This window comes from Lygodium microphyllum, chromosome 17 (genome assembly GCF_053477565.2).
Source record: "Lygodium microphyllum isolate KBCC chromosome 17, Lygodium_microphyllum_v1.1.10, whole genome shotgun sequence".
Classification (NCBI taxonomy): domain Eukaryota; kingdom Viridiplantae; phylum Streptophyta; class Polypodiopsida; order Schizaeales; family Lygodiaceae; genus Lygodium; species Lygodium microphyllum.
In genome coordinates, this window is record NC_141151.1 from 47,001,702 (window position 1) to 47,029,240 (window position 27,539).

At 38.8% G+C, this 27,539-nt stretch overlaps 1 protein-coding gene across 1 annotated transcript in view; it reads right to left on the bottom strand.

The window, feature by feature from the left end:
* The window catches only part of LOC148021851 (uncharacterized), a 134,881-nt gene extending 112,928 nt beyond the window's left edge, over positions 1 to 21,953 (bottom strand). Inside the window, exons 1-8 of the mRNA XM_087697364.1 lie at positions 20,812 to 21,953; positions 16,714 to 16,799; positions 16,030 to 16,492; positions 15,600 to 15,933; positions 14,886 to 14,995; positions 14,638 to 14,805; positions 14,520 to 14,561; positions 14,068 to 14,127 (exon numbers count right to left, since the gene is read on the bottom strand). Of these exons, the coding sequence (XP_087553490.1) occupies positions 14,068 to 14,127; positions 14,520 to 14,561; positions 14,638 to 14,805; positions 14,886 to 14,995; positions 15,600 to 15,933; positions 16,030 to 16,492; positions 16,714 to 16,799; positions 20,812 to 21,384 (1,836 nt within the window). The 5' untranslated portion in view covers positions 21,385 to 21,953. The remainder of the gene's footprint in view (positions 1 to 14,067; positions 14,128 to 14,519; positions 14,562 to 14,637; positions 14,806 to 14,885; positions 14,996 to 15,599; positions 15,934 to 16,029; positions 16,493 to 16,713; positions 16,800 to 20,811) is intronic.
* Between the last annotated feature and the right edge of the window lie 5,586 nt (positions 21,954 to 27,539).

A 27,539-nucleotide genomic window follows, 5' to 3' on the forward strand; every position in this document is an offset into this window, starting at 1 on the left:
ATTGGAATCTCCTGCAACAAAGGGATCGTGAATCTATCCCACAGTACACTGAGTATTTCTGGAGTGCCTTACTTTAACTTCGAATGCTTAAAGATGTTCTTGAGACAATCCACAAGCGCAAGTACATATCCGGTTTGCTTGGTGACTTCTATGCAGAAGTGAATATGTTCAAGCCAAAGACTTTGGAGGATGCAATTACTTTAGCACAGATGCAGAGGATAAAATTCGTGGACGAGAAAAGTGACCGCAATAATTTTCGGTTAATGGTAACTTTGATACAAAGAAATTCAATTCTAATTTCTGAAAATTCAATCAAAATCGCTTTATTCCTTCTTCTTTCCATAAACCCTGGACTCGACCTCCTGCTTTACCATCAACTGTTAATCCAAACCCTAAGTCTTCCCTCCAGTCAAATCTCAATATACCCAAACTTTCAGTTCTTACCAATAATGTCTCCAAAGCAAAGCCTATGGTTTACTACAAGTGTCATCAACTTGGACACTTAGCAGCGAACTGTCAGTCCAAGAAGCAAGTTGTTCAAATCAATCACTTGGAAGCAACTGATGACGAAAACCATGAAGATATGTCCGACTTCACTGAAGATGATGATGATATCGGCAATACTTCAAATACTTTACCAAATATGCTAAATCCTCCAGATATACTAAATCCCCATTCATTATTAACAATGAAATGTTTTGTGCATGGTCAAGAAAAGATTGTTTTGCATGATGATGGAAGCATGCATGATTTTATTTCCGTAAAGTTGATAAAAGAATTGAATTTATCTAATGTTTCAACTCGTTATCATATAAAGGCTATATTCTTAAGCATTAGATACAATGGTACACAATAAGTGCATGATTTAGAGATTCAAATCGGTGATTATATTAAGCGTAGAAATTTCTTGGTTATGCCTTTGCAAGCTAGTGATATTATTTTACGAATGCCTTGGCGTCATAAATATAACCCTGACATAGATTATTCCACACATTCCATGAAAATTCATTTTAACGAAAACCAAATCACATTACATGAATTGCACACACATAGTTGTCAGGTACGAAAAGTACGGTACGGTACGGTACAATAAAATACGGTATTAAATGGTACCTTAAGATTTTATAAAGTACGGTACGATATTAGTACGAAAAAAAATTAACTTTATTATTTTGAACTATAGATGATAAAACAGATATTAAGAGTCTAAGTAGCAATGCTATTGGAGTATATAAGATGAATACTTGAGAGTAACATGCCAAAATCTCTAATGCATATGCCGCGTATGCAACATGCGCTATAACTTACAAGTATATACATAGGAGTGGATACATCATACATGAATGATCATACAAATAAGAGGCATGTATGCTTGAGAAAGAGAGAGAGATGAAATGACATGAGATGCTTTATTAACATCTACAAGAGGCCAAAATGACCTGTGAGACCAATAATTACCAAACAAACCACCAAAGGTTTTGGTAAAATATTTATGAATTTTGTTATGGTTTTGTTTGACTTTGCTAAGGCTAAAGCAGCTACCGATGGTACATTCACTAATTCGTGTACTCTCAGAAGGTACATTAGGCCAAGCTATCCTCTGGCCTAGTTTTATTAGCAATGTGTACTAATGCTTTGGGTTGGGTGGTGCAAAATGAGCTGTGAACAAAGATAAAATCAATAGGATTAAGCTACTTCGTGATTCTCAAATGGTGCTGAATTTATTTATTGATGACACTAACATATTGTGAAAAATGATGAGACATCAATTAGAAACGTTTGGAACTGCTTGAATACCTTATGTATGGCCTTTGGCTCTAGGATAAATCATAACAAAACATGTATGAGGAGTCTAATCAAGCTTCCAACCCCTTTCTTGGTTGATCGATCAAGGCTACCAAATCACCACCACCACCACAACAACAACAGTCAACAACCCAAACCACCACCAACAACAACCACGCAAAAAAAGCTTGTTTTTTTGTACAATTTCATACAAATTCGTACGGTACGGTCCGAACCGTATAGTACGAACCAGTTCGTACTACGTACGAGTACAACTATGTGCACACCTTTGATAATTTTCTCCTCCTTAGTCACACACAAGCTAAACATACATTGAGAAAAGGTAATAAATCATATTTAGTATGGCTAAATGAAATTGAAGCTAAGGAAAATAAGATGCATTCTAGGCATACACAATTTCTTTCACAATTTAAAGCTTGTTTTACTGCTGATTTACTACCTGGTTTACCACCTATACGTCCTAAAGACCATGAAATAGATTTAATCCCAGGTGCTCAACCATCCTGTAAAGCACCTTATAGACACGATCAGATTGAACAAAAAGAAATCCAAACATAAGTTGAGGAATTGTTAAACCGAGGACTCATTAGACCCAGTGGTTCTCCTTTTGGTACACCTATCTGTAAATGCCCCGAACAACGTAGTATACTTAACAATTATGATATTCGCTTGTTTTCGAGATTTAATATAAAAGAGAATGAACACTTAAAGCTGAAAATGAAAATTACTCACAAAATTACAGCCATGAAAATGTAAAAGTAATGGAGACAAGATTGAGGGTTGAAGATGGGCAACCCCCCCCGAAGGAATGTATTTCTGCTCAACCCAAGTCCCTTAGGGAAGAGCTCTGTTACAATCAACCTGAGAGTGAGGAGAAGTAATTCTCACTCTCACAAAATCATGCAAAGATGTACAAACAAACACACATGCATTATCTATTATGCAATGATAAGAACTAATTTCTTTACAGTATGAGAGAAGAAAGAGGGGAAATCAGCCTTTCTCCATCGTTGAACAGTAGGATAGGGCTTGCTTCTTGTTGCTAAAATGGAAGAAAGAGCTTGAGAAGGAGGTGCTGTAATGAATTTACAGGCTTGCTGTCCTGTAAAACAGCAGTGATAGAAGAGGGAATATGGAGGAATTTGATAATAGAGAAGTGGGGGATGATGATGGGGATGGATGGGGCCAGTTTCTGGCTATCTGTGGGTGCTGTACATGAGTTTACAGCAAAGAAAAATGATGCTGAATGAAAAAAAACGAGCTCTTATTTATAGGAAAGGGAAGAGCTAGTACAAAAGGGGAAAGTGGAGTAGCACAAGACAAGTGTCCAGCCACATGTCATGAGATGTGACAAGTGGTGGGACACTTGGAAACTTGTGTGACAAGTGTCTTGACACTTGTCTCTTCTCTATGGCCTTCCTTTTTGGGCTGAATACTGTCAAGAATATAAACAAACAAGTTTAGTAAGCGCAGTCAGAGTACAGAACTTACTATTTTTAGAATGATATCCCTATTTTTTAGGACTAGCATTTTTAGGCTAATTCGAGGCTCCTAAAATTTAGGGACCTCCTAAAATTTAGGAACCCCCCAATATGGGTGTCATATGAAAGCTTTTTCTGTGTACATCGCAAAAACGGTATCAGAATCTTCATGCGACTTTCCTATGCAAAGAAATGTGCATTTCAAGCTTTCAGCCCACACATACACATTATACAAGCATTTCATGATCATGCCATCTTGTTGATTGTAACTGTCTGTTCTGGTGGATCTAGCCCACACTTCAAGGCATCAATCCTTTCTGTGTGCGAGTCTAACCCTGATATGCGTGAGTTCTAGTCACAGGCGCCCAATCGGGCCATATAGGTGGAAGTGTGAACTATCTTTTCTCTAACCCACCGCGTGGATCCACCATAACCTGTGACCACTCATCAATGGCCAGCTCCAATGCACTTTTCTTTATATCTAATTAGTGCAAATGAAATAAATTTAATAAATCATTATATAGACAAATTAATGAAAAAGGATACAAATTCTGTTTCTATAGAGTTGTGACAGCCCTCTGGCTTTTATTCAGCTGTCCTCAGCTAAAAAGCTTCTTGATATGGCTGAAGAATGTTTGAGTAAATCTTCATGAATTTTTCATCTACCCACTGTGCATCTATTGTAGGTAGATTCTTGAATTTTAGTAAGAATTTTCGTGTTACAAGGCCACTTCTCGTGGTTCGATCCTAGTTAAACAAAATCTGTTCAAGTTCCAAGAGTTGCTCTGTTTCTTCAACTTCTGGGGAATCTTTAGTAATGGGTTCCTTCGGTTCTGGTCCTATGTAAGGTTTTAGCAAACTTACATGAAAAGCATTGTATATTTTTCAATGAGCAGGAAGCTCAAGTCGATAAGAAACTTCATTTATTTTCTCAATCACTTTGAAGGGTCCAAAGTATCTACTGGAGAGCCTTGGAAAAGATGAATTTTGACCGGAACCTTGTTTGAGCCTGCTTTTATCAAACTTTAGCAAGACATATTGACCTTTTTCAAAAGCCAAAGGTCTTCTTCGTTTATCTGCTTGCTTCTTTTGTCGCTCTTGGGCAACTTTGATAGTGGCTCGAACTTGATCCATTGCTGTTTTTAAATCTGAACCAAACTCATCAGTAGCAAAAATCTTATCTTTAGTGCGAATAATTGGAGCAGGAATCACTTTACCCTGTACTATTTCATTTGGAGCTTTCCCTGTGGATGAGTGCACTGTATTGTTGTAAGCAAACTCAAATAATGGAAGATATTTCTCCCATTGTGACTTATGTTCACTAACATAAGTTTTCAACATATCCAAAAGAGTCAGATTCATCACCTCTGTTTGGCCGTCAGTTTGAGGATGAAAAGCTGAGGAGAACTTTAAAGTGGTTCCCAAATTCTCAAATAAAGCACGCCAAAAGTTACTTGTGAATTTGGAATCTCTATCTGGAATAATCTCAGAAGGCATACCATGTAATCTGAAGATATGTTGAATGAAAAGTCTTGCAGCTTGTGCGGATTTCAATGTTTTATGACATGGAATAAAATGTGATTGTTTGCTAAATCTATCAATTATGACCCAAATCATATCATGACCTTGAGGTGTTCTTGGAATACCTGAGATGAAATCCATTGTGATAGATTCCCATGGATCTTTGGGCACTAGAAGAGGTTGCAACAATCCTCGAATCTTCTGCCTATCATACTTGGATTTTTGGCATACCAGACAAGCCTCAATGAAGTTATGTGTATCTCTTCGTAATGTTGGCCAATAAAAGTAGCGCTCAATTGCACTTAGAGTGGCTGCCCTCCCTCTATGCCCTGCATAAGGGGGTTCATGAATTTCTTTAAGCACCTTTTGTCGAACAGGAAGAGTGACACAAAGGCGATTGTTCATGAAAAGGTAACCGTCTTTGATGGAATAATCTGGATGAGAACCTCCTTGCTATAAATTTGACCAAATTGCTGCAAAATCAGTATATTCATCATAAGTATTATTCATCGTTTGAAAATCTTCATGATGAGCCACTGTAATAGTTGCAATGCGAGGCACTCTAGAAAGTGCATCAGCAACTACATTTTGTTTCCCTGGAGTGTACATAATTTGAAAATGAAACATAGACAAGAAATTTTCCCATCTTGCATGTTTCTCCTACAAATGCTTTTGAGTCTTGAAATACTTCAAGCTTTGATGATCAGTTTTAATAAGGAATTCATTGCCTAAAAGATAATGTTTCCATATCTTTAAAGCATGAACCACTGCTAAGAGCTCCTTTTCATGAATGTCATACCTTTTCTCCACATCATTTAGACGGCGGCTTTCAAAGGCTACGGCATGCCCTTCTTGATTTAGCACTGCACCAATACAATCACCGCAAGCATCTGCTTCGACCACAAATGGTTTTACCAGATCTGGAATGATAAGAACAGGTCCAAAAGTAAGAGCTGTTTTCAGCCTTGTGAAGACTGCTTCTCTTTTTCCTTCCATTGGAAAGAGATCTTCTTCTTTGTAAGGTCATGAAGTGGAGAAGCCATATGTGCAAAATGCTTAATGAAGCCGCGGTAATAAGAGCATAAGCCAAGAAACGATCGCACCTCATGTACATCATGAAGATGAGGCCATTCTTGGATTATCCTGATCTTTTCAAGATCCATCTGAATCCCTTCAGAAGAGATGACATGCCCAAGGTAATTTATTTTATACATGAAAAATTCACTCTTTTTACCATTTACCAAGAGTTGATTTTGTTGAAGTAATTGTAGAACAATTTCCAAGTGTTGATGATGCTCCTCTTCATTCTTGCTAAAGACAAGAATATCATCAAAGAAAGTACCGACATATTGTCGATGCTCTCTAAAGATGCGCTCCATCATTCGATTAAAGGTGGCTGGTGCATTGGTTAATCCGAAAGGAACCACCAAGAATTCATAAAGACCGTATAAAGTGTGGAAAGCAGTTTTGTGTACATCTTGTGGTATTACCCTAATTTGATGATAACCACTCTTTAGATCAATGCGGCTGAAAACCTGTGAGCCTCCTAGACGATCCAAAATGTCGTCAATTCTGGTAATAGGAAACCGATTCTTCACAGTGATTTTGTTGAGGACTCGATAATCAATGCACATCCTGAATGTGCCATCTTTCTTTTGAACAAGAAAAACCGGTGAACAAAATGGTGAGCTAGTTGGCCTAATTAGCCCACGGTTGAGTAGGTCTTTGACTTGCTTTCTGATGTCTTCTTGTTGAGGACAGCTCACACGGTATGGTGCTATATTAGGAGGAGAACTGCCCGGGATAATATCAATATGATGGTCTTCTGGCCTTTCTGGAAGAAGCTGATAAGGAAGATCTTTCGAAAAACAATCTTTATACTTTTCCAAGAGCTGAAGTCGCTCTTGATTTTCAGCATTCATATTATCTTTTGCATCAGTGACATAAAGCAAACAACATTGAACACAATCCTTAATTGCTCTAGAGACTTGCATATGGCTTACCATAGGTATGGTGTCTCCAGAAACTCCAGCTTGGATCTCGTACTTCTTGCCTTTGTTGGTGAGTTCTACCTTCTTTTTCTGAAAGAAGATGGTTGAATCTACTCTATGATTCCAGGGCATGCCAAGAAACCATCAAGGTCTCCGATACAGAAGGTATCTTCGTCACTGTAGCCTTGAATTTGAAACTTGAGGTTACCAATGTAGGGTGTCACAGTCTTCACTGTGTCACCTTCATCAGCATTTAAAGCTTGGCGAACTTCTGCCGGAGTGTCCATCTCTTCATTCTTTAATCCAAGCTCTTTAGCTAATTGCAAGGAAATGATATTTTCATTCGCCCCAAGATCTATCAAGAATAGCGCTTGCTTACCTTGCAACTGTCCCCAAGCTTTTAATAATTTGCGCGTCTCTGGAGTGTGAGTTGTGTTTGCAACTACATCACTGATAGCATTGATTTTCACTAGCGACTTAGGCTTGTTGTCAGAAACCTTGCTTTGTCCCTTGTTTGGACATTGCTTCGCTATGTGGCCTGTTTGTCCACATTTAAAGCACTTCCCTTCTTTCATGAAGCGTTGCTTTTCTTCTTCGGAAAGTTGCTTTACTTGTGGGTATAGATTGGAGCGAAATTGAGGAGCATTAGGAGGTGCATAGGGCTTCATCTTCTTTTGATTTGATGGCTGCTTTTTCCGTTGTTTTTGTCCTTCATTTGGGGCTGAATACTCCTCATCATCAGCTACTCTCTTCTTATCATTCTTTTGGAATGATTTGTTGCCATTGTGCTCCATTTCCCATGTCTCAGCATGGTCAATGAGTTCCCTCAGACTAGAACAATGATAATGATTAAGAGCAGTACGAAGTTTAAAATGCAAACCTCCTTGAAACTTCCTAAGCTTTTCCGAACTGCTAATCTTCTTGAAATGTTGGACCTTCAAAAGTAGCTCCCAAAATCTCTTGGTATAGTCACCAAGTGACTCATTTTGCCTTTGCCAAAGCCGATCCCATTCCATTTTTACATCTCTTTTGAAATGAACAAGAAGAAATTGGCTTTGTATCATGCGAACAAAGGACCGCCATGATTTTGGGGCAGCATGATCATATTCCAACCCCGTCCACCAAGTATAGGCTAAGTCGGTTAAATGTAAAGTTGCAAACTTAATCTTTTCTTTTTCTTTATACTCGACCATACAAAATTTGAAATTGACGAATAAACTTCAGAAGAAGATCAGGATTTCGGAAACCATCATACATACTGAACTTGATCTTCTTTTCAAGTTGAGATAGTGACTTAGTCTTCTTCTTCTTCTTATGCCTTCGTCCATGCCCGGATCTTGAGGTTGAAGATGATGAAGTGCTTGATGGGGATGAAGATGGAGACGAGGGTGAAGAATGTCGACACCTTTGACGATGAAGAGGTCTTCCACGAGAAGGGTGTGACTCTTCGTCACTAGAAGAGGGTCCATCAGAGTAGGTGCCAGATGACATTGAAGAAGAGGATGAGCTTCGACGCGATCTCTTTCTTTGTCTTGAAGTAGAATGGGACTGCCTCTTAGAAGTAGTTAGACTTCTTGATCGGCTCCTTTCATTGGTATGGCTTTTTCTCCTTGAAGCAGATGGGCTTCTCTCCTTGAATTCTTTGGGATTCTCAACTTTTTCTAGTTTGAGAAGTTGGTCACGAATTTGCTGATTCTCCTCTCTGCTCTCTAAGACTTTGAATGGCTTGAAGGATAGCACTCGACTGATCCATTGAGACTCTTAAGAAAAAATATGCTCAAGCACTCAATGCAAGGGCTGAAAACAAACAAACTTATAATTATAAGCACTACCAGTGTTGGGGTGAGGACCGAGCCAAAGCTCTGATACCACTGTAAACGCCCCGAACAACGTAGTATGCTTAACAATTATGATATTCGCTTGTTTTCGAGATTTAATATAAAAGAGAATGAACACTTAAAGCTGAAAATGAAAATTACTCACAAAATTACAGCCATGAAAATGTAAAAGTAATGGAGACAAGATTGAGGGTTGAAGATGGGCAATCCTCCTCGAAGGAATGTATTTCTGCTCAACCCAAGTCCCTTAGGGAAGAGTTCAGTTACAATCAACCTGAGAGTGAGGAGAAGTAGTTCTCACTCTCACAAGATCATGCAAAGATGTACAAACACACATGCATTATCTATTATGCAATGATAAGAACTGATTTCTTTACAGTATGAGAGAAGAAAGAGGGGAAATCAGCCTTTCTCCATCGTTGAACAGTAATACATGGATAGGGCTTGCTTCTTGTTGCTAAAATGAAAAAAAGAGCTTGAGAAGGAGGTGCCGTAATGAATTTACAGGCTTGTTGTCCTGTAAAACAGCAGTGATAGAAAAGGGAATATAGAGGAATTTGATAATAGAGAAGTGGGGGATGATGATAGGGATATAGACAAATTAATGAAAAAGAATACAAATTCTGTTTCTATAGAGTTGTGACACTATCTTATTAGTTTTTTAAAAAAAGAATACCTATAGGATGTGCATTGACTATCGTGCCCTTAAAAAAATCGCTGTTAAGAATAGATATCCGATCCCTGGGATAGACAACCTTGTGAATAAACTACAAGGGGCCACTATTTTTAGCAAGATAAATCTCAAGTCTGGATATCATCAAGTACGCATGGATACACCTGACATTTTTAATACTCCATTTAAAACTCAGTTTGATTATTATGAATTTTTTGTTATGCCTTTTGGTTTGACCAATGCACCAGCTACATTCAATCATATGATGAATCGTATATTTTTGAAGTATCAGAATTGTGTGATTGTTTTCTTTTATGTTATTTTGGTTTTCAATAAGGATAAGAATGAGCATTGTGAATATCTATCTTTAGTTTTCAAATTGTTGAAAGAAAATCAATTATATGCTAACCCTAACAAGAGTGAATTTTTCCAAACCCAGATTGAATACTTAGATCACATTGTTTCTTTTGATGGTATTCGCATTAATCCTAAAAAAATAGAGACAATTTTGAATTAGCCAATCCCTAAAAATGTGCATGAGTTACGTTCTTTCTTAGACCTTGCCAGCTTTTATAGAAAATTTGTGAAAATGTTTTCATTGCTTACATTATCTTTGACAAATTTGTTAAATAAAGGTATTGTGTATCATTGATCTGACAACTAGCAAAAGTCTTTTGATTTATTGAAACATGCTTTAACACATGCATCTGTCTTATAATTATCTAATTTTAATCGGTCATTCTTCCTAGTAGTTACTGATGCTAGCAAATCAGAAATAAGAGTTGTCCTTATGCAAGATTCACATCCCATAGCCTATACTAGTTATAAACTTAAATCTTTTGAGTTGAAGTATTACACCTATGATAAAGAATTATTAGCTGAAGTTTAAGAGTCAATGAAAACACTATCTGATGGAATCTGAATTTATGATTAAAACTAACCAACAAAGTATCAAGCATCTCCTTAGTCAACAACAAATTTCTGACCACCATATTAAATGGCCTACTTTCATTCAAAGTTTTCATTCACTTATCCAATATCAACCAAGAAGAGAAAATGTTGTTACCGATCCATTGAGAGAAGACCAAGCATCCATAATATTTCTGTTCTATCATTTGATTCCCTTACTTCTATGAAGGATACCTATAACCATGATCCCAGTTTTCAAGCTGATTGAAACAAATTAGTTACTAATAATTGGATTCCAATTGATTCTTTGTCTTATTCTGATGGATTTATTTTTTATGAGAAAAGATTGTGTGTCACTATTCAATTTAGATCATTTGTATTGCACGAAATTCATTGTCCTCTATATCAAGGTCATAGAGGTATTATTTTCACTTTAACAACATTGATTGAAGATTTTTACTGGCTGCAAATGAAATCTAATGTTTCTAACTTTGTTTTGAGTGTTTAATTTTGCCAAAGAGTCGAGTGACACCATGGTAAGCAATATGGTTTGTTGATGCCTTTACCAATTCCTGACTGTCCATGGGAACATATTTCAATGGATTTTATAACTAGTTTACCTAATATACAAGCTAATCATGATACGATTTGGACTATAGTAGATCGATTTAGTAAACAAGCATATTTTCTACCATACAAGAAAACATTAACTGCATCTCAAGCTACACAATTGTTTTTTAAGGCTGTTTTCACCAATCATGGTTTGTCAAAAGTTATTATTTATCATCGTGATTCTGAATTTTGTAAATAATTTTTAAACTACTTTGTTTGCTAATTTGGATACTAAGATTGATTTCTCGTTTGCATTCCATCCTAAAACTAATGGACAAACAGAAGCTACTAATAGTACAATTCTAGATTTTTTGCGTGCATACACAATTTCAAAACCACAAACATGGAACACACAATTGTATCTACTTCAATTTATATACAATAATACACCACTTACAGTTACTCATAAAGCACCTTTTGAAATCATTTATAGACATAGATTGCCTACACATGTCACACCATTGTCGAATAATATGCATGCTACTATTTTTGCTCAAGTTAAAAATATGATTGCAAAAGCCCGACAATCATACACTAAACAAGCTAATAAAAAAAGACAAGCCACGAGTTTCAATGTTGGTAATTATATTTGGTTATCCATTGAAAAAAGAAAATTAAAAAGTGTTAAGAAACACCCTATTGTTAAATTAGCACCTAGATTTTATGGACCTTCAAAATAATTCACAAGATCAATAACAGTGCATTTAAATTAGAACTACCCAAACATTGAAAGATCCATAATACTTTTTATATCCGTTTATTAGACCCTTCAGAGGCCAATTACCTGTCCGCCTTGTCTATGAAAACTCTCCTTTGTTAGAAGAATAAACTGAAATCCTTAAACCTGAAACTATTCTAGACACCGACTTTATGACCATTAGAACTAGCCATAGATATTCTAGATATTTGGTTAAGTTTAAAAATCATCATGTTGAAGAGACCCAATGGATGCACGCCTGCGACCTAAGTGCTTATCCCTCACTGCTAGCTCCACATTGAGCTAATAGCAATTGAGGGCAATTGCTATCTCACCCCGAGGGTATGACGCCAAGAGGCATATTTCACGGTGGATTCCATGACCACAGTGGATTCCATAAAACTATTTGTTTGTCAGGGCTCGTACACAAGGAGGATTCCTTGTGCAAGAAGTTGATGGGGACGCCTGTCCTTTTCGGGCGTCAGATTAATTTAATGTGCACATGGGTAATTTCATAGCGAGTGATTCCGTAAAATACATATCAAATTAATGATGTTTACGAGTTTAGAGTGCGCACTCGAATTAAATTAAGGTTAGAATAGAGTTCCAACCTATTTAATTATTTTGTAGCTGAATACTACTAGATATTCACTTTTGTTAGGTTTTATTTAATTATTTTCTAACAATTGTGAATGCTTTGGTTGATATGTAGAGCAGGCGGTGGTGACGTTGGGTAGCACCGGGCAATGGTGTGAATCCAAATGCTTAGAAGAATTACTATTTTTTATGGATGCGCGTCTTATCACTAAAGGCATGGCGCTAATATTTATTTAAGCGCGCTTATTTATTAAAGCGTTTGACAAAACATTTATTATTTTGTATGCGTATGGGCAGGTGGGCCTCTAGTAGTTCATGTGAAGGCTCTTCTTCAATATTAAAGAAATACCATCAGGGGTGCTCACTTTTGAGGGCTAATCTGGTGTTGTCTATTGTGCAAGAGTGATCTAGCTCTCATGTTCTTTGTGTCTTCTATTTTCTTTGCTGGTTTGAATAGTGTGTGTGCTGTAATTTTATGTTCACTGCCCTATAGAGCAGATCTACAAGCCAGTTTCAATGGTTGATGGCTGGGAACTATTGCTTAGGTGCTCGGGTGGCAGGAAGAGCTGGAAACACACAATGAAGATGAAGACAATCTGCAGTACTGGTCCAAGGAGTGAAACCAGCAAACGCAGACAGTGGAAAATAAAGAAGAACAGGTTGCCACAGTGTGGACTCAAAACAGATCAAACCAGAGTGTTTGGAGCTGTTGGCGATGTGAAGGAGACCTACAGAATGAAGTCCCCTGCTGGTATGGTGTCATGATCAGCTGCACAACACCATGCACGGTGCGGACAGCAATGTTAGAGGGCTGAGGCTGAAAGTTCGATGGAATGCTCTTCTTTTATCAGATCACATCCACTTGGAGAGAGGAGCCATTAGTCCCCCAAGTTACAAACATCTCTTCATGTATGCACAAAGTACTAGTCCAAGAATCCTCATCTAAATCTTTGGTTTTTGGGCCTGTCTTAAATGGCTTCACCTGTTCAGCAACCCCAGCAAGAAAATGTACTACTTGTAACAACTTGGATAGTAGATAGAAAGTCTAATACAAAGCCTCATCAAAGGAAGATCCACTCTAGATTCCACAATCGCCTTTTGAACAGGTGCTAAACATACAAAAGAATATTTTAGCTCGTGGTCACTTCCATGAATGAGTGAATTTTCTCTTTTAGGTCTCTCCACTCCTGTGGTTCTTAAACAGGAATCTAAATGCTGTAGGACTAAGCTTAGTCAAATTTGTTAGAACCAACTGCATACATTACTGTGCATGAGACACTCAATGCATCTATTAGTGCAACTTTAAGAAGCTGACCATGCAATAGGACATGTGGCAGTTAACAAAGGTATTTTGTCAAACCCAATGCCACTTAAGATATGGAAGTGCCCCTGACTATGGTACAACAATAAAGGTACTTTGTCAGATCCTATTGCCACTTAAGATATGTACAATCAATTCCCTGCTCTCACAATGTGATATTGTCCCTAGGGGAATCATTTGATTTGGGAAAAGTACATGCACTACGATCCTGAACAGATTTACGGGCATTCAAATGAACATTTGTTCCCGCAGCATGTAATCCTACTAAAGGTCACAGTGCACACCCTTCTTCTCTTTTTTTTTTTAAACACAAAATTTAACAATATGGAGCTTCACACAGTATCTTTCAAAGCATATATTGCACTCTCTTTTGTTGTACCACAGATTTCACGCTCTGCAGCTTACAATTTCATTTGACATTTAGAAGTAAGAACTTTGAACATGAACCAGTATCCACAAGATAAATAATCATATGTTGCAGCTTGAGAACTTAGAATCATGCTATCATGAAAGTTTTAAAGTATTCTTCAAAGAAGTGAAAGTTGTGAACTTAAAGCCCCATTTTTCAGAGGTGAAACTTACACAATCTAAAGGTGATAAATTTTAGTATTGAGAAGCTACCTGTGAGGCAGATGATAGCTTTGGGATTGGTAATGATACTGGATATTCTGAAGGGTCGCCCTGTTAATCATTATAAAGAAACTCATAAGAACATTTGAACTATTAAGCATTCTGCACTTACTGCAACACACAAACTGAACCAGGAGCATGGAAAAACAGTAGGGCACAAAATGAATAACAGTTGAGAAAGTATGTTATCACTTTTAGAAACCAGACCACAGCTGAAATTTAAATCACTATATTGAGTTTCTTCATACTACAAAGGCACAAAAGAGCTTTCCAAAAACCCATACTAGAAATCAAACATACTTTTGACAGCATCCTCAATTCTCAAATTTTTCATCTTTTAGATAGAAGACAATGCAGTTCACAAGATCAGAACAACAATATGCAGTTGTATAGAAGTGAGGATTCGAGGATCTAATCTCCAATAAGGGAAAAAAAAACAATACCTTGCCAAAACTGATTTTGCCAGATGACAAAGGCCGCTTATACTGCATATGTAACATCCATGGTTACTTCATGCCATTTGTAAATTCAAGAAACTGATTGCATCGGACTAGTGTTAACCTGTATGCTAGCAGATAATAGTCGGGTTGGGATTTCATCTTTGGGCCATAAAGAAAGAAAAGCCTTGTAGAAAAAGGAAGCTATCAAATATGTACGATACTCTATACTGCCAAATGAGATATCAGGAGTCAACTCTTCCAAAAGAAGAATCAAGGCAGCATCAAAGACCTATAAAAATCAAGAACCTTGGTGGGTAACACAGGTTGAGATGGAAAAATGGGTATTTGAAAAGCCAAACACAGCCATACCTGTGAATTCTTGAAGCACTTCCCTTCCAGAAATGACTCTGTCATTCTTGCTCGTTGTGGATATGACCTTACTCCTCCATAAACAATAAGAGGCCTACGACTAAAGGTGCCTATAAGTCCAACAAAGAAATTGGGACAAAATTCATTTCCTGACCTAATCTTTGGAAGAGTGTACCAAAGTACCTTGTAAAACATGATTATTCAGGATCCCACAAGGCAAAGGATGTAACAGAAACCTGCTTATTTACATTCTTTCCTCTCTGTGAAATGAGAAATTAATGCTCGCCCTTTTATACACAGATGTATTATACTGCATGATCTTTGCTCATGCACCTCTCGAGAAACCAACAGCTTACTGTAGAACCTATAGGACAAATTAACCCTGAAATTGACACAAAGCTAAAAGGAAATCACCCACTTAAGAACAAAGAAAATATGGAACATTAAGATGACAAACAATTACCCCTAAACCTTAAATTTGGGTTCATCAACTCCTGCTTACTGGCTTTGTTGCAATTTCAGTAACATGATTTTTAGTAGGACAGCAGACCAGCTCAAGTTCACAAGCCTATGCATTTTCTCCATTTTATATACTCCATGAAAGTAAGTTCAATTGTTTACTACTAAATTATGCCTAGAAACATTATGTAAGTATTCTGTAAATATCCCAATTCCACAGTACTGTACAAGTAAAGAAAGAACTGCATAGCATACCTGAGCAACTATCCACTTCAAAATTGAATGCAGCATTGACAATAGCATGGGAATTGACATTCCGCAATGCGACTTTATGCGTAGAAAATGAGACACCAGGCGGCAGGGCAGGCAGATGTATCTCTAACAAAACCATGACTGTGGGTTGTATAGAGAAGAAGTCTTCTAGTCCTATCAACTGGTCCACACCATCAGAAAATGCAAAAGAGACTCTTAGCTTTGCTTCAGCAGCCATCAGAATGGTAGCAACATCAGATATGAAGTCCTTGTGATCACGCGCCATCATCAAATTGCCAGCTACAGATCCTACAGCTCTTACTTGAGGAGTTGCAACCTGTCAGCAAAGAGTATATGGCTGTAATATGCAAGAGATGCACACCATTTTAGGTTTATTGTATACAATATAACAATGTAAATAGATGACACTCACCCTCTTCAGGTGCCTCAACAAAGGACTAAAGCTGGGAGACAACTCCCTGTTCAGTTTCAGAACATTCATAAGATCAGCAATTGGCAATGCCCCACCAATCGTTATCCCAACTCTGTTAGCTTCACATTTAAGGAGTGCCGGTATTCGGGATATGTCTATGCAAATGTCATACGGTACAGAAGGGTACACACCAGTTGATGTATTACCAACCACTAACTTCACTTTCCCATCATAAGCATTTCTTTTGACCAGAGAGAAGAGATCAGGTAGAGAATGCACTCTAAACCAAGACACTCCATCTTTCAGAAAACAGTGTGTTTGTTTCTTTGATGATTTAGTAAAGCAGCCAAAATCCTCCATATCTTCTTTAAAGATCTGGCACATCATTCTAGCATCCTTATGATCTCCTTGCTTGCATGCAAATGTTTGGAATGCATTCAAGATGGGCCTATAACCAGTGCACCTACAGGGGAAGAATAGTAAGCCAAAAAAGTTCAATTGTAATTCTACCAAAAGAGAGCACTGAATCAACCCCATCATATGATCAAATACTCCCATTTCTTTTACCAAAAAAGGCAAACCTTGAATAAGACAAGCAAACATCAACAGAAGTAGAAGCTGGTTCCCAAGCATTGCTACTCTCCAAAATAAATAGTGCAAGTCCAGAGCAGAAAGAAGAACTACCTGCACAAATTACCATCTAGCTGATCTTCAACCTGTTGGGCTGTCGGATTCGGGAAATTCTGCACTAAGCTATACATGCTCATCACCTACACATATACATTTGAATGAAATGTAAGCTGTCAGCAATGTAATAGACACACAGGCTTTGTAACCTCTAAGAAAAATGCACTTTAGCACGAGTTTATTTGACTTTGTGATAATTATGATCGTCAACGAGCTTCTATGCACTGTTAGAGGTGCATGACAAGGTCAGCACAGGCTCATCCTAAACGTAGTATTCTGAGTCTTCCCAAAGGCCCTCTTAAGAAGAACTTTATTCCTCAGCTTAAAAGGTCACAAGATTTTCCGAGCATGTTATTCCAGCATCAAACATTTTCAAGAACCAGTAGATTTGAGTGTCCAGCCACATCTCAATCGTATTCTCTTCTGAATGTTTGTGTGTTAGCCATACACACACTTGAAGTTATCAGCAGGACCATGGCCCTTGTCACATGGCAGCAAGTTACAATTGGTATCAAAGCAGTTCTCAGCATCAAGCTTGGTCCAAGTTCTTGTGTTTTTTGTTGAGAAATGACAAATGATGTATTCTCCAGGAAGAGATGTCCTCAATCCCATATGCACAGTGACGGGAGTGAAACAACCCAACTTCTATAAAGCATTGTACTTGACTATCACTTTCATAATGATGAATACAATATCATGATGCTTTCCTCCTTCAGTTAGTGTCATTGTTAGTCCAATACACAAGATTGTCTTTATGAGTCCAAGCTTCCATCTTGGAACCTAATTCACTTCTGTAACAATTGCCTACTCATTGTCCATGTCAACATGAATTTAGTCTTCATCTTCCAACCTCCATAGCTCCTACCATGCTTTAGATCCGACATTTTAACATTTTCCAGCCCTCCCACCATCGTCACAAGATGGCATGAGAGATGGACAGGATAGAACCAGCACTCAACAATTCCTCCCCACATGTTTAGAATTTCAGTCCTAGAAAGGCTAGGCCTTTGCAGTTTCCAGCCATGCTATCATGGCACCAGACCTTCCAATCATATTAGATCATTGGAGCACTATGGCAGCAGACCTTCCAACAATGCCCTATGCCAGACTCAGATATTCTCCACCCAGCTTGGCTATTGAGGGCTTGGCTATTGGGGGGTGAATCAAAAATTTTCCAGGACTAGTCAATTCTGCAGTCTCCACCACCCAGCTAAGTAGGGACAGTTTCCAGCATTCGAGGACTTTAAACCTAACGATTCAGACCCATTGTAATAATCTTAGTTGGAGCAGTCTACAGTGCTTTCCTAGCACTAGCTGGACAGCAAACGATTAGGTGTGAGATACTTCTTTCCTATCAGAACTCATCTCTTCAGCTGGAGCCTGCTAAAACCAAGTAGCACATGCTATTTGTAGCTGAAAGATGGTGTAGTCATTCCCCATTTTGTTTTTGCAAAGGTTTGCTCACAAAGATGGGACGGTAATCCCAATACTCCTGGTATATTTGAGCAGAAGCAGCTCCAGTGTACCATATTGGCAGCTAGTTGCTGGATGTACTGGGACTGCTGTCCACACTAATACCTGTGCCTGGTGGTCAGTAGACTATGCAGGAAAAGATCTCAAGAAGTAAATAAGAACAAAATTCAGCAGCCCACACTGTGGTGTACACTAGTACAATGGAGCTCCAAGGGGAACCATGAGCACCCAAATCACTCTGCAGAATCCCTTTGATGATTGCAGTATCTGCATACTAGATAATGCTGTTACCTATATTAAAAGGAGCACTGGGACTGCTGTCCACACTAGCCCCTGTGCCCAATGATCAGTATACTATCACGTAAGTATCTCAGAAATAAATAAAATGACAAATTTTAGTGACCTTACTGAGTAGTACACTAGGACAGTTGAACTGCTAAATAATCCAAGGGAGTATGAAGAAAACTATAGGCATCAAAATCACAGCAGGATCCCATTGGACGCAGCATACAAGGCATTAACTATACAAAAGGAGTACTCCAAGAAACCAAAACTAGGATGGGGCTTATATAGCACATCATCTGGTGCTGAGCAATGGCTCTAATCTATCATCTCCAAGGACATACAGATCATATGCAATGTGCATGTTACCTCTGCACTTAATAGTTCTGATAATGAGCATCCACTCTTGTCTATATACTCCAAGACCATAGCTACCACATGTAAAGTAGCTGAACAATCCATAAATCACTACCAGTCTTGTTTTTGGATAGATGGATGCCCTTTTCTTCTTGATATCCTAACCAGTCTACAGAGCGCTAACCACAGGTAGACCTGTTTGTCTTTCTTCAATTTCCAATACAACAGTGAGTTTTTGCATAACCAATGCAAGGAATTTTATTCAAATATATAATTAAATAAAAGATCAGCATTCAGAACAAACATCAGTTGTCTGATCATAAGGTAAGCATCTGCAATCAACAGCAAGATATATGAGTGGGGAATAAATCAAAGCATTGAATAACTGGTGGGCAGGAACCAACTAACTATGCCGAAGGTGCACCACACTAGTGTGAGATTGATTAGTGCCCACACTATTCGGATGAAGAAACCAACCATGATGTTGGTGAATCCACCACTCCCTGCTCTTTGATAAAGTCCATCAGAACTGTATTGATCTAGCATTGAGATTAATCTGGATGCTATTAGAATGAGCATTGAAATAGTCTGGATGCTATTAGAATGAGAATATCAAGAAAAGGAGACATCTCCCAAGTTTAGATGGGGTCTCTCTTTATGTTATATTAGAGATTTGTCAGCTTTACAAATTCTGGATACTTAGTTGTATGCACTCCCCTGGATATTTCTGGCCATCCACGGTCTCAACCACACCATAGTTCCATATTGGAAGAACCAATTTGATGAAAATGTATTGATCTTCTAGCTGGACCTCTAACTCAGATACCAAGCATGATATTTCTTATTAGCAATAATCAGCACTAGAGAATGCAGTCAGTTACAAAGAATAAAAAAGTATTAACATGCTGGGTGAGTACAACAGCCAGGATGAGTCTGACATATGTTCAGAGGCATTCGGACTCAAAGTACACTCAACTCACAATTACAAGCATTGTAACATTTAAACTGCATATATCTCCTGATCACTGAGGTTGTCACAACTGGAACTATTGAAGCTTAACCTTGCTGCTAATGGTGAGTTTTGAAGTCTAGACCCCACTTTTTACTGCCCACACAGTCCAAACGTCATTCAAAGATTCAGGTATGAACAGAAATGGTCACACACAACACTGAGTGCAAAATGTGGACCCGAACACCCAGAACATAGTGCAAGGTGATGCAATGTTCCTGTATTTCTGAATTTGGAAGTGCCGATTAGATTCAGCTGTTGCCTTGTCTGTGTGAATGATTGAAAATGGAGGCGACTATGACTGCAGTAATTCTTGATGCCAGGGGAAAGGATGCATGGTCTGGTTGAAAGCAAACTATTAAGTACCAAAAGACATGGCAAAGCTTTCCTTTTAGAGATATAGTTCCTCTTCTTGGCAGTAGAATTCGAAGAGACATTTCCTAAACTCTATTTGTGAGCAATCCCTCCAGTCACCTATAAGGAGAGTGCAAGAAAAGTTATTGCATAAATTCTTCTGCTGAATTGTTTGAGGTGAGGGATCCAACAACCCATAAAATCTCAGACTCTCACACACGAGATGGGATTTTGATCCTGGAATTTCCTAGCTGGGCCATTTCCCTTGACCCTTGGTTGCTTGCATTTGCCAATGGGCCAGACGGACCACAACCTCTTTGAACAAGCTGTTAATTCTCAGTCTGAAAAGTGTGATGTTCTTCTGGACTGCTCTAACTCTATCAAGTACAGACCCTGAAGTTAGTAAAATAACCCATAGAGCCTTCCACCTACACCATGCGAGCATTTGTCACTTTTGATACCAGCCGTTGAATGTTTGTGCAATTGAGCTCTTTTGTCAATTTCAATCCTCATTTTCTTTCCAATCCTTCTTTCTAAACTTCCTTGTTCTAATTGATAATTTGCAGATTTCAAATCAATAAATTAGACAGCTTTCGAAGAATGTACTAAAAGAGCCTCACAAAGCCAGGCGTGCAGAAGCCACATTGCGTCCCATTGTGCTGAACAAGTGCATTTTGTATCGGTGAGAGGCCTCGCTTCAGAGTTCCCACCCCCTCAATGGTAGTCACTGACAAGCCGTCCATCATCCAGAGAGGCCTTAAGCAGGAATTGATGGGCCTAACAGATGGAGTCAGGGCCATCCTTGCTGCTCTATTTTCAGAGCCATTTTCTTGATGGTTGCCTTGTTTCTTATGATTCCGATGGCAATCATGCTCTAAGTGATGATCACACAGCTGATTATTGGATTCCACTGCATGATCTTGATGGCTATGCAGTTTTCTTTCGTGTGTAGATGAGCTAACGATGACGGTGCAGGCACCACAGCCACCTTGGCGGCAGGGCATTTGCAGGCCTTTCAATTGAAGATGGTTGCGGAGGAAATCGCCAAGGCAGAGAGAGGGGTCAGGGTCATCGACGGTGATGGGCTGTCCATTGACAAGGAAGCGCAAGGTGTGCGGGGCATGCTGCTCCCGCTGATGCAGCCGCTCCCGCTGCTGCTGCTGCTGCTGCTGAGCAACCACACAAGGGGCCATGGAAGGTGCAAGAAGCTCTACGAATCCAGCAAGAGAGCAAGGTTGGTCCAAAAAATCTCTACAAAAGTAGTGTACTTGCACCGAATGTGTATTAAGATTATGCAGCTATATCCGAAAGCCGATCAATTATGAATATCTATTGTATATCTGGTGGATTCCAACTCAAAGATTATACAACCATATCCAAAGCCAATTGATTGCGTCTCTCTCTGTTTCTGTATCTCTGGTAGTTTGCAACCCATTGGAGAGCAAGATCGAGCCCAAAATCTCTATGATGGGGCTCTCAGTAGAGCTTAAGACAAACTCTGTGCGAGCAGACACAGCCTACTACAATGTCGTAACTACCAGCAATAATGTCTGAAGAGCTCCACAGCCGTGGCCAGGTGGGTGCTTAATCACTGACCGACTGAATATTAAGTGCAGGGGAGAGGCCATTGAGAGAGCAGCCGGGGTCGCGACTCTCAGGGCGGCTGTTTCTTCTACGTAGTGGGCATGTGTGCATGAGTGCATTTACTGCAGGTGACCTCGTGTCTTCACCAACGAGACTCTAGAATGCCTTGTATAACCCTCAGGCGGAGCCTCTTCACAGGAATCACGAGTGACCCGGAATGTTTTTTGCTTTTGGGTTCCCGTTCCTTTTCAAAATTCACGCCTCCTGCGGCCTAGGCCCTGCACAACCATGTACATACACATCACGATGTGACACGATACATCATCTTTTGGCCCCAAACTTGAGCCATGGCCGTCCGCGGCCATCTACCCGCAGAAATCGCCTCGTAGAAGTCATCTCGCACCCATCGGTCTCAAAATCAGACCGCTTACTCACAGGCGCGACCGGACGGACAATTCTAGGCATTAAAAAACGGGGCATGGAGACGATGTGTAAACAAACAATTGATTTTGCACAACCTGCATGATGGACAGATCTAGGTGGCACCCAAGGGACCCACTCTATAGACGACAATCCCCTTCTCACTTTTCTTAAAGAGAAATCACAAAGGATCTGATAGGTCTTCAACCCCTAACCTATCAGCTCCAAGTCGTAAGCTCTCACCAATTAGCCAACCAGGCCTTTTTTAAACAATTTATCCGCACCTAGTGTGTAAAGAAAGGCACATGATGTTTTCAAGCAGGGGAGGGGCTTTTGCTCAATGTGCAATTGACCTCAAAAGAACGCAATCCTCAGTCATCCAACGAACCCACATGCGCACGTTCCGTAATTTTTTTGGTTACATGTCCATAGCCTACAACCTTACAATGGTAGATCATGTGTAGAGTATAAAAGGGGAGGTTTGAAGAGTTTTACCTAAGAGTTCAATTTCATTAATAACTTGCTTTCTACTACTTGTTTCTTCAAAACCCCTAAGAAATAGCAACATGTCTTGTATAAGCATATAGGAGCTTATTTTCTATATGGTTGTTTCTCCAAAAACCCCTATAATGTCTTGTGCAAACAAATAGATATATTGTTATCTCAATAATTTTGTAAAGTTGAGAGTTCTCTTTTTGGAATATATATATATCTCAATATAGCGGTGTGCTCACAAACTAGTTTACTTGTTATTTTGATAACATTTTGTTATTCTAGGATATAAATTTTCATCTTAATTCTTATTTCAATAAGAAGGGACATTATCAAGTGGAAGATTGTAAAGAAGCTTCGGGAGTCGTGGTCAATGGAGGTCCATAAGAATAAGAAGGAAAAAAGCTAGGACTTGTTCATGGATGCACAATAGTAAGACACATGCGATCCCTAGTTTACTAACAATCTTCTCTTTGTCTAATTGGAAGCCTACTATAAGCTTTCACAACCTATACCATTGAAACCCTCTAAAGTTAGTACTACCAAAACGATGGCACTATGGCAATTCTTAGATGAATGAATTTTGATATCTTCACAATATAATACCTTTCCCTTCGCAATGGCATAGAAGTAGAATTCAGAGACTATGAAAAGAAAGAAGTGGAAGAAATGTTGGCAAGAGAGTGTTCTGGAGATTAAAGCCCCTCTATTTCCCTTATATGGAGAGCACAACCAAACTTGGTGGAGCCAACTCCTTGATGAATGATACGATAAAGAGACAAGCACTAGAACAAATCTGGAGGTACATAAGAAGATAGAAGACAAAAGTCAAAGTTGAGAATAAGCTAGCAAGAGAAGCGTCCCTTGATACCCTTGTGGCACTCTTCACAAAAGTTCCAATTATGAATCAATGTTGATGACTAGCTAGCAAATATAGTCCCATTGCCAATTTTCAAGGGAGAATATGATGAACACCTTGATCTTTATGTAGCCAAGTTCATAATAGCATGTGTGGCCAATAATACCAAAACTTGAGAGCATTGGTTGGTAATATTCCCCAGTACTTTAAAAGGTGTGGCATTTTAGTGGCATGAGAGACAAGCAACATGAATTTTTGGCACATGGGACAAGAATTGACGGTGGCCTTTCTCACCAAATTTTCATGTGAAGGTTTTAAAGAGCAGACATGGGAGGAGTTTATAAATTTGAGCCAGTCCTCTAAAGAGTGAGTGGAAGCATATGTCTCTAGAATGAAATCCATACTGAAGAGATGGACCAACCATAACTTGGATAAAGACATCTAGAAGAAAGTCATCCTAAGAGGCCTACAACCAGAAGTTTGCAAGTTTATGGAATTGACTAGACTATGTAATCTACAAGCTACAGTGGGAGGTGCAAGAATGTATAATGAAGTTGAAGCAAGATTATTTATGAATTCAAGAAAAGGAGTCCTACCTCTTAAAATGCCATGAATGGTGTATCCAAATGGAGTCCTAGGGATTATTTCCAAATAGTTCCCCCAATGGAAATTCAAAAATAGTGAAACCCTACCAATAACTAGAATCATCACAGCTAATAGCTAACTCTTCCAATGAAGTGGTAAATGGAATATCAGCCGAAGAAGATGCTATCAAGAAAAATTTTCCAAAGAAACTTGAAGCACAATCCCTAACAATGGACATTGTAATCCATATCCCAAAAGAAACAAAGTCAATGTCAATGGGTGAATACCTCTCCTACTTGAACTAGGAATAAATTCCAAAATCAATTTTGATAGTGAGATATAAGAATGGATATATTGCTCTCATTGTTATATGGCCATAGCAAAGCAAGAGACAGAAATAAAAGATATGACAGAGAGCTTATTCTTCTCTTACAAAGCCCTTATAGAAGCAAAGACAAAATCACAAAAGGAAGATGATGAAAGTGAAGATTAAGATTTTGATAGTGAAGAGGAAGAACATGTCCAATTAGAAGAGGATACAAATGAAGACAAAGTTCCATTAGCCTTTGAAGTGAAAGATCCCATGTTGTTGGATGGAATGACAATGGTACCCTTCGGGTTGATTGAATGGTCCACGAAGCATGCTGAAAATGTATAGAAAAGGGATAAGGAAAAAGAAGATTTCATTTACCATTGGCCATTGTCACCCTAACCCACCCTTTCCATGGAAAGATGGTGATGATGTACCATGCCAACAAATTCCATTGTTGCAACAACAGAAGGGCAATCAGATGAGTCCTTGTTATGTGACATTTCTAGACACATCCTCAAAAGATGAATCCTCAAGTCAAGAAGCAAATATCTTACAACCCAAACAGAAATTTTCGAAGGATCCAAAGAGTCATACCCTAAGAAAGAAGCTGGTTCTAGTGAATCGTCCAAAGAGGAAGCTACTCCCTTAAAGGAGTCAGATCTCTACTAGAAGATGTACGTGGGACCTTTATTCGGGAGGTGGGAGGTGAAAAGTAGTTAACTTTTATTAATGCAATTGGGAGCTACATGGCAACCTGTACTATTTTTGATGTGGCACTTACATCTAGATTTGTAATATTGGCAAAAATTCCACTGAACATCATTTGAAGGTGGGTAGCAGTTTATCTAACAAGGAGCTAGCGATCCTTTGTGACTTGTTGAAGGAGAACTAAGACGTGTTTGCATGGTCTTATAAAGACTTGAAAGGGATTGATCCCATTGTGTGAAAGCACCACATTGATTTGGAGTCACATGCCAAGCCAATAAAGCAATGCTAATGTAGATGAATCTGAATTACTCAGCCTTGGTGAAGATAGAGTTATTGAAGCTCTTAAAAGCTAAGTTTATCTATCCAATGGCCAACAATGAATGGGTTTTGTCCATTGTGATCATAGCAAAGAAGAAAGAAAAGCTTTGCATATGTGTGGATTTCCACAAGTTGAATTCCAAAACAAAGAAAATATCATCTGTATATTCCCTTCATAAATCAACTCCTAGACATAGTGGTAGGACATGTGCTATATTCGATTCAGTGGATACAATTAGGTGCAGACTATAAAATAATATCAATTAAAAACAACCTTCACAACAAAATGGGGCACCTAAGTTTACATGGTGATACAATTTGGGCTATGCAACACCCTAGCTACCTTCTAGTGAGTGATGAGGCTGCATTCCAAAACCACTTGCATGATTTCATTAAGGTATATCTAGATGATTTTTGTATATTCAGTCTGCTTTACAAGCATCAAGGACACTTGGATTGTGCTTTGATTGCTACTGGGGGTATGGAATTTCCCTCAACCCTACCAAATGCATCTTTGAAATCTCCTCATGAGTTTTGTTAGGCTACATTGTCTTTGCATAAGGGATAGCAATAGACCTGACAAATATTGAGAAGATTGCAACCTTGATATCACCAACTAATCTTAAATAACTTAGAGGAACTTTTGGCCATGTGGGTTACTATAGGTGGTTGATTGCACATTTTACAACTAAGGTAGTCCCCCTTCACTTTGGTTTATGGCATAGAAGCATTCTTTCTTATTGAGTTGGAATTGCCCTCCTTGCGAGTGGCTATTTAGGATTGGCTTGGAGATGATGAGTCCCTACAACACCATCGCTTATACTTGGAATGCTTGGATATATTCAAAGGATATTCTTACACAACATGGAAGCCATGCATGCTTGATGCAAAGTTCACCGTGACACTATCATCGAGTAGAAAGAATTCAAGGAACGTGACTTCATACTAGCATATGATTTGTGCTCTCGCAAGTTTCATAGAAAGCCCCAATAGAGTTAGATGGGCCCTTACAAGGTACTTGCATTCAACGCTAATAGCTCCGTACAATGGCTATAGATTGAAGAAGTACTTACCTCCTTGGGGATCTTGACAATCATAGTCACAAGTCCCTTTCTCTCTTTAGCATCGCTCCTTGCTAATTCTGTTGTTGTTGTTGTTGTTGCTAGCGAGCATTCTTATTCTCACAAGACAAACAAGTTTTGATATCTCTTCATCTCTAGTACTTGCCATTACACCTTTGATTTCTCCTTCAATCTTCTAGATGTGGTAAGGATGGTTTTGACCCATAGTACTGATGCTACGTATTTTTTGTTTAAAAAAACATATTGGCTATGGGAGAAAATGACCTTAGTCTCTGCCATGCAGATCTATTCTTTGAGAAAAGGTGGAAACACCCTTGGGAGCAGGGAGAAAAATAAAAAAGACCCAAAAAAGAAGGAAATAATAAATTGTTATGGGAGAAAGAAAGAAAATCCATGTCATGATAGGCATCGCTCTCAAAAGAGGTGGCAAACATCCTTGGACAAGAAGTTGGCAGTGGAAAAGGTGGCAACATTCCATAGTATGGATCAGTTGAATCTTTTGTTTATCTTTATAGGGTGCAGCTCTAAAGCCACCTCCCTTGATGCCTTGTATCCCTGTGACTCTCGAGCACATCTGACTTCTCCAATAGATAGAAGATCTTTATCCCATCCAAGTTCCTGATCTATTAGCTACCTCATTGGGTACGCCTCTTCATCAGCATACATTGTTCAACATCATCAACAAGCCAATGCAAATCTTCATTGACAACCTCTAAGTGATGTGAATTGCATGCTAATAGAATGGGGATATGAACATGGGCTGTTCCTCTATATTCATCTCAATAGAGTGTAAGATAGAGGGTGGGATAAGTAATTAGTCATTTTTCTTCAATTCCAATGAGAGGTGAGTTGTGTGTAATGGAGTGTTGCATGCACGGATTGGGCCTCTCAATATATAATACATAATCTGTTCTATGCACAGCACTATAGGGCTCACTAGCCTTTCTTCTTGTACTGTATGAGAGGTTAGATTTGAGGGAAGTTATG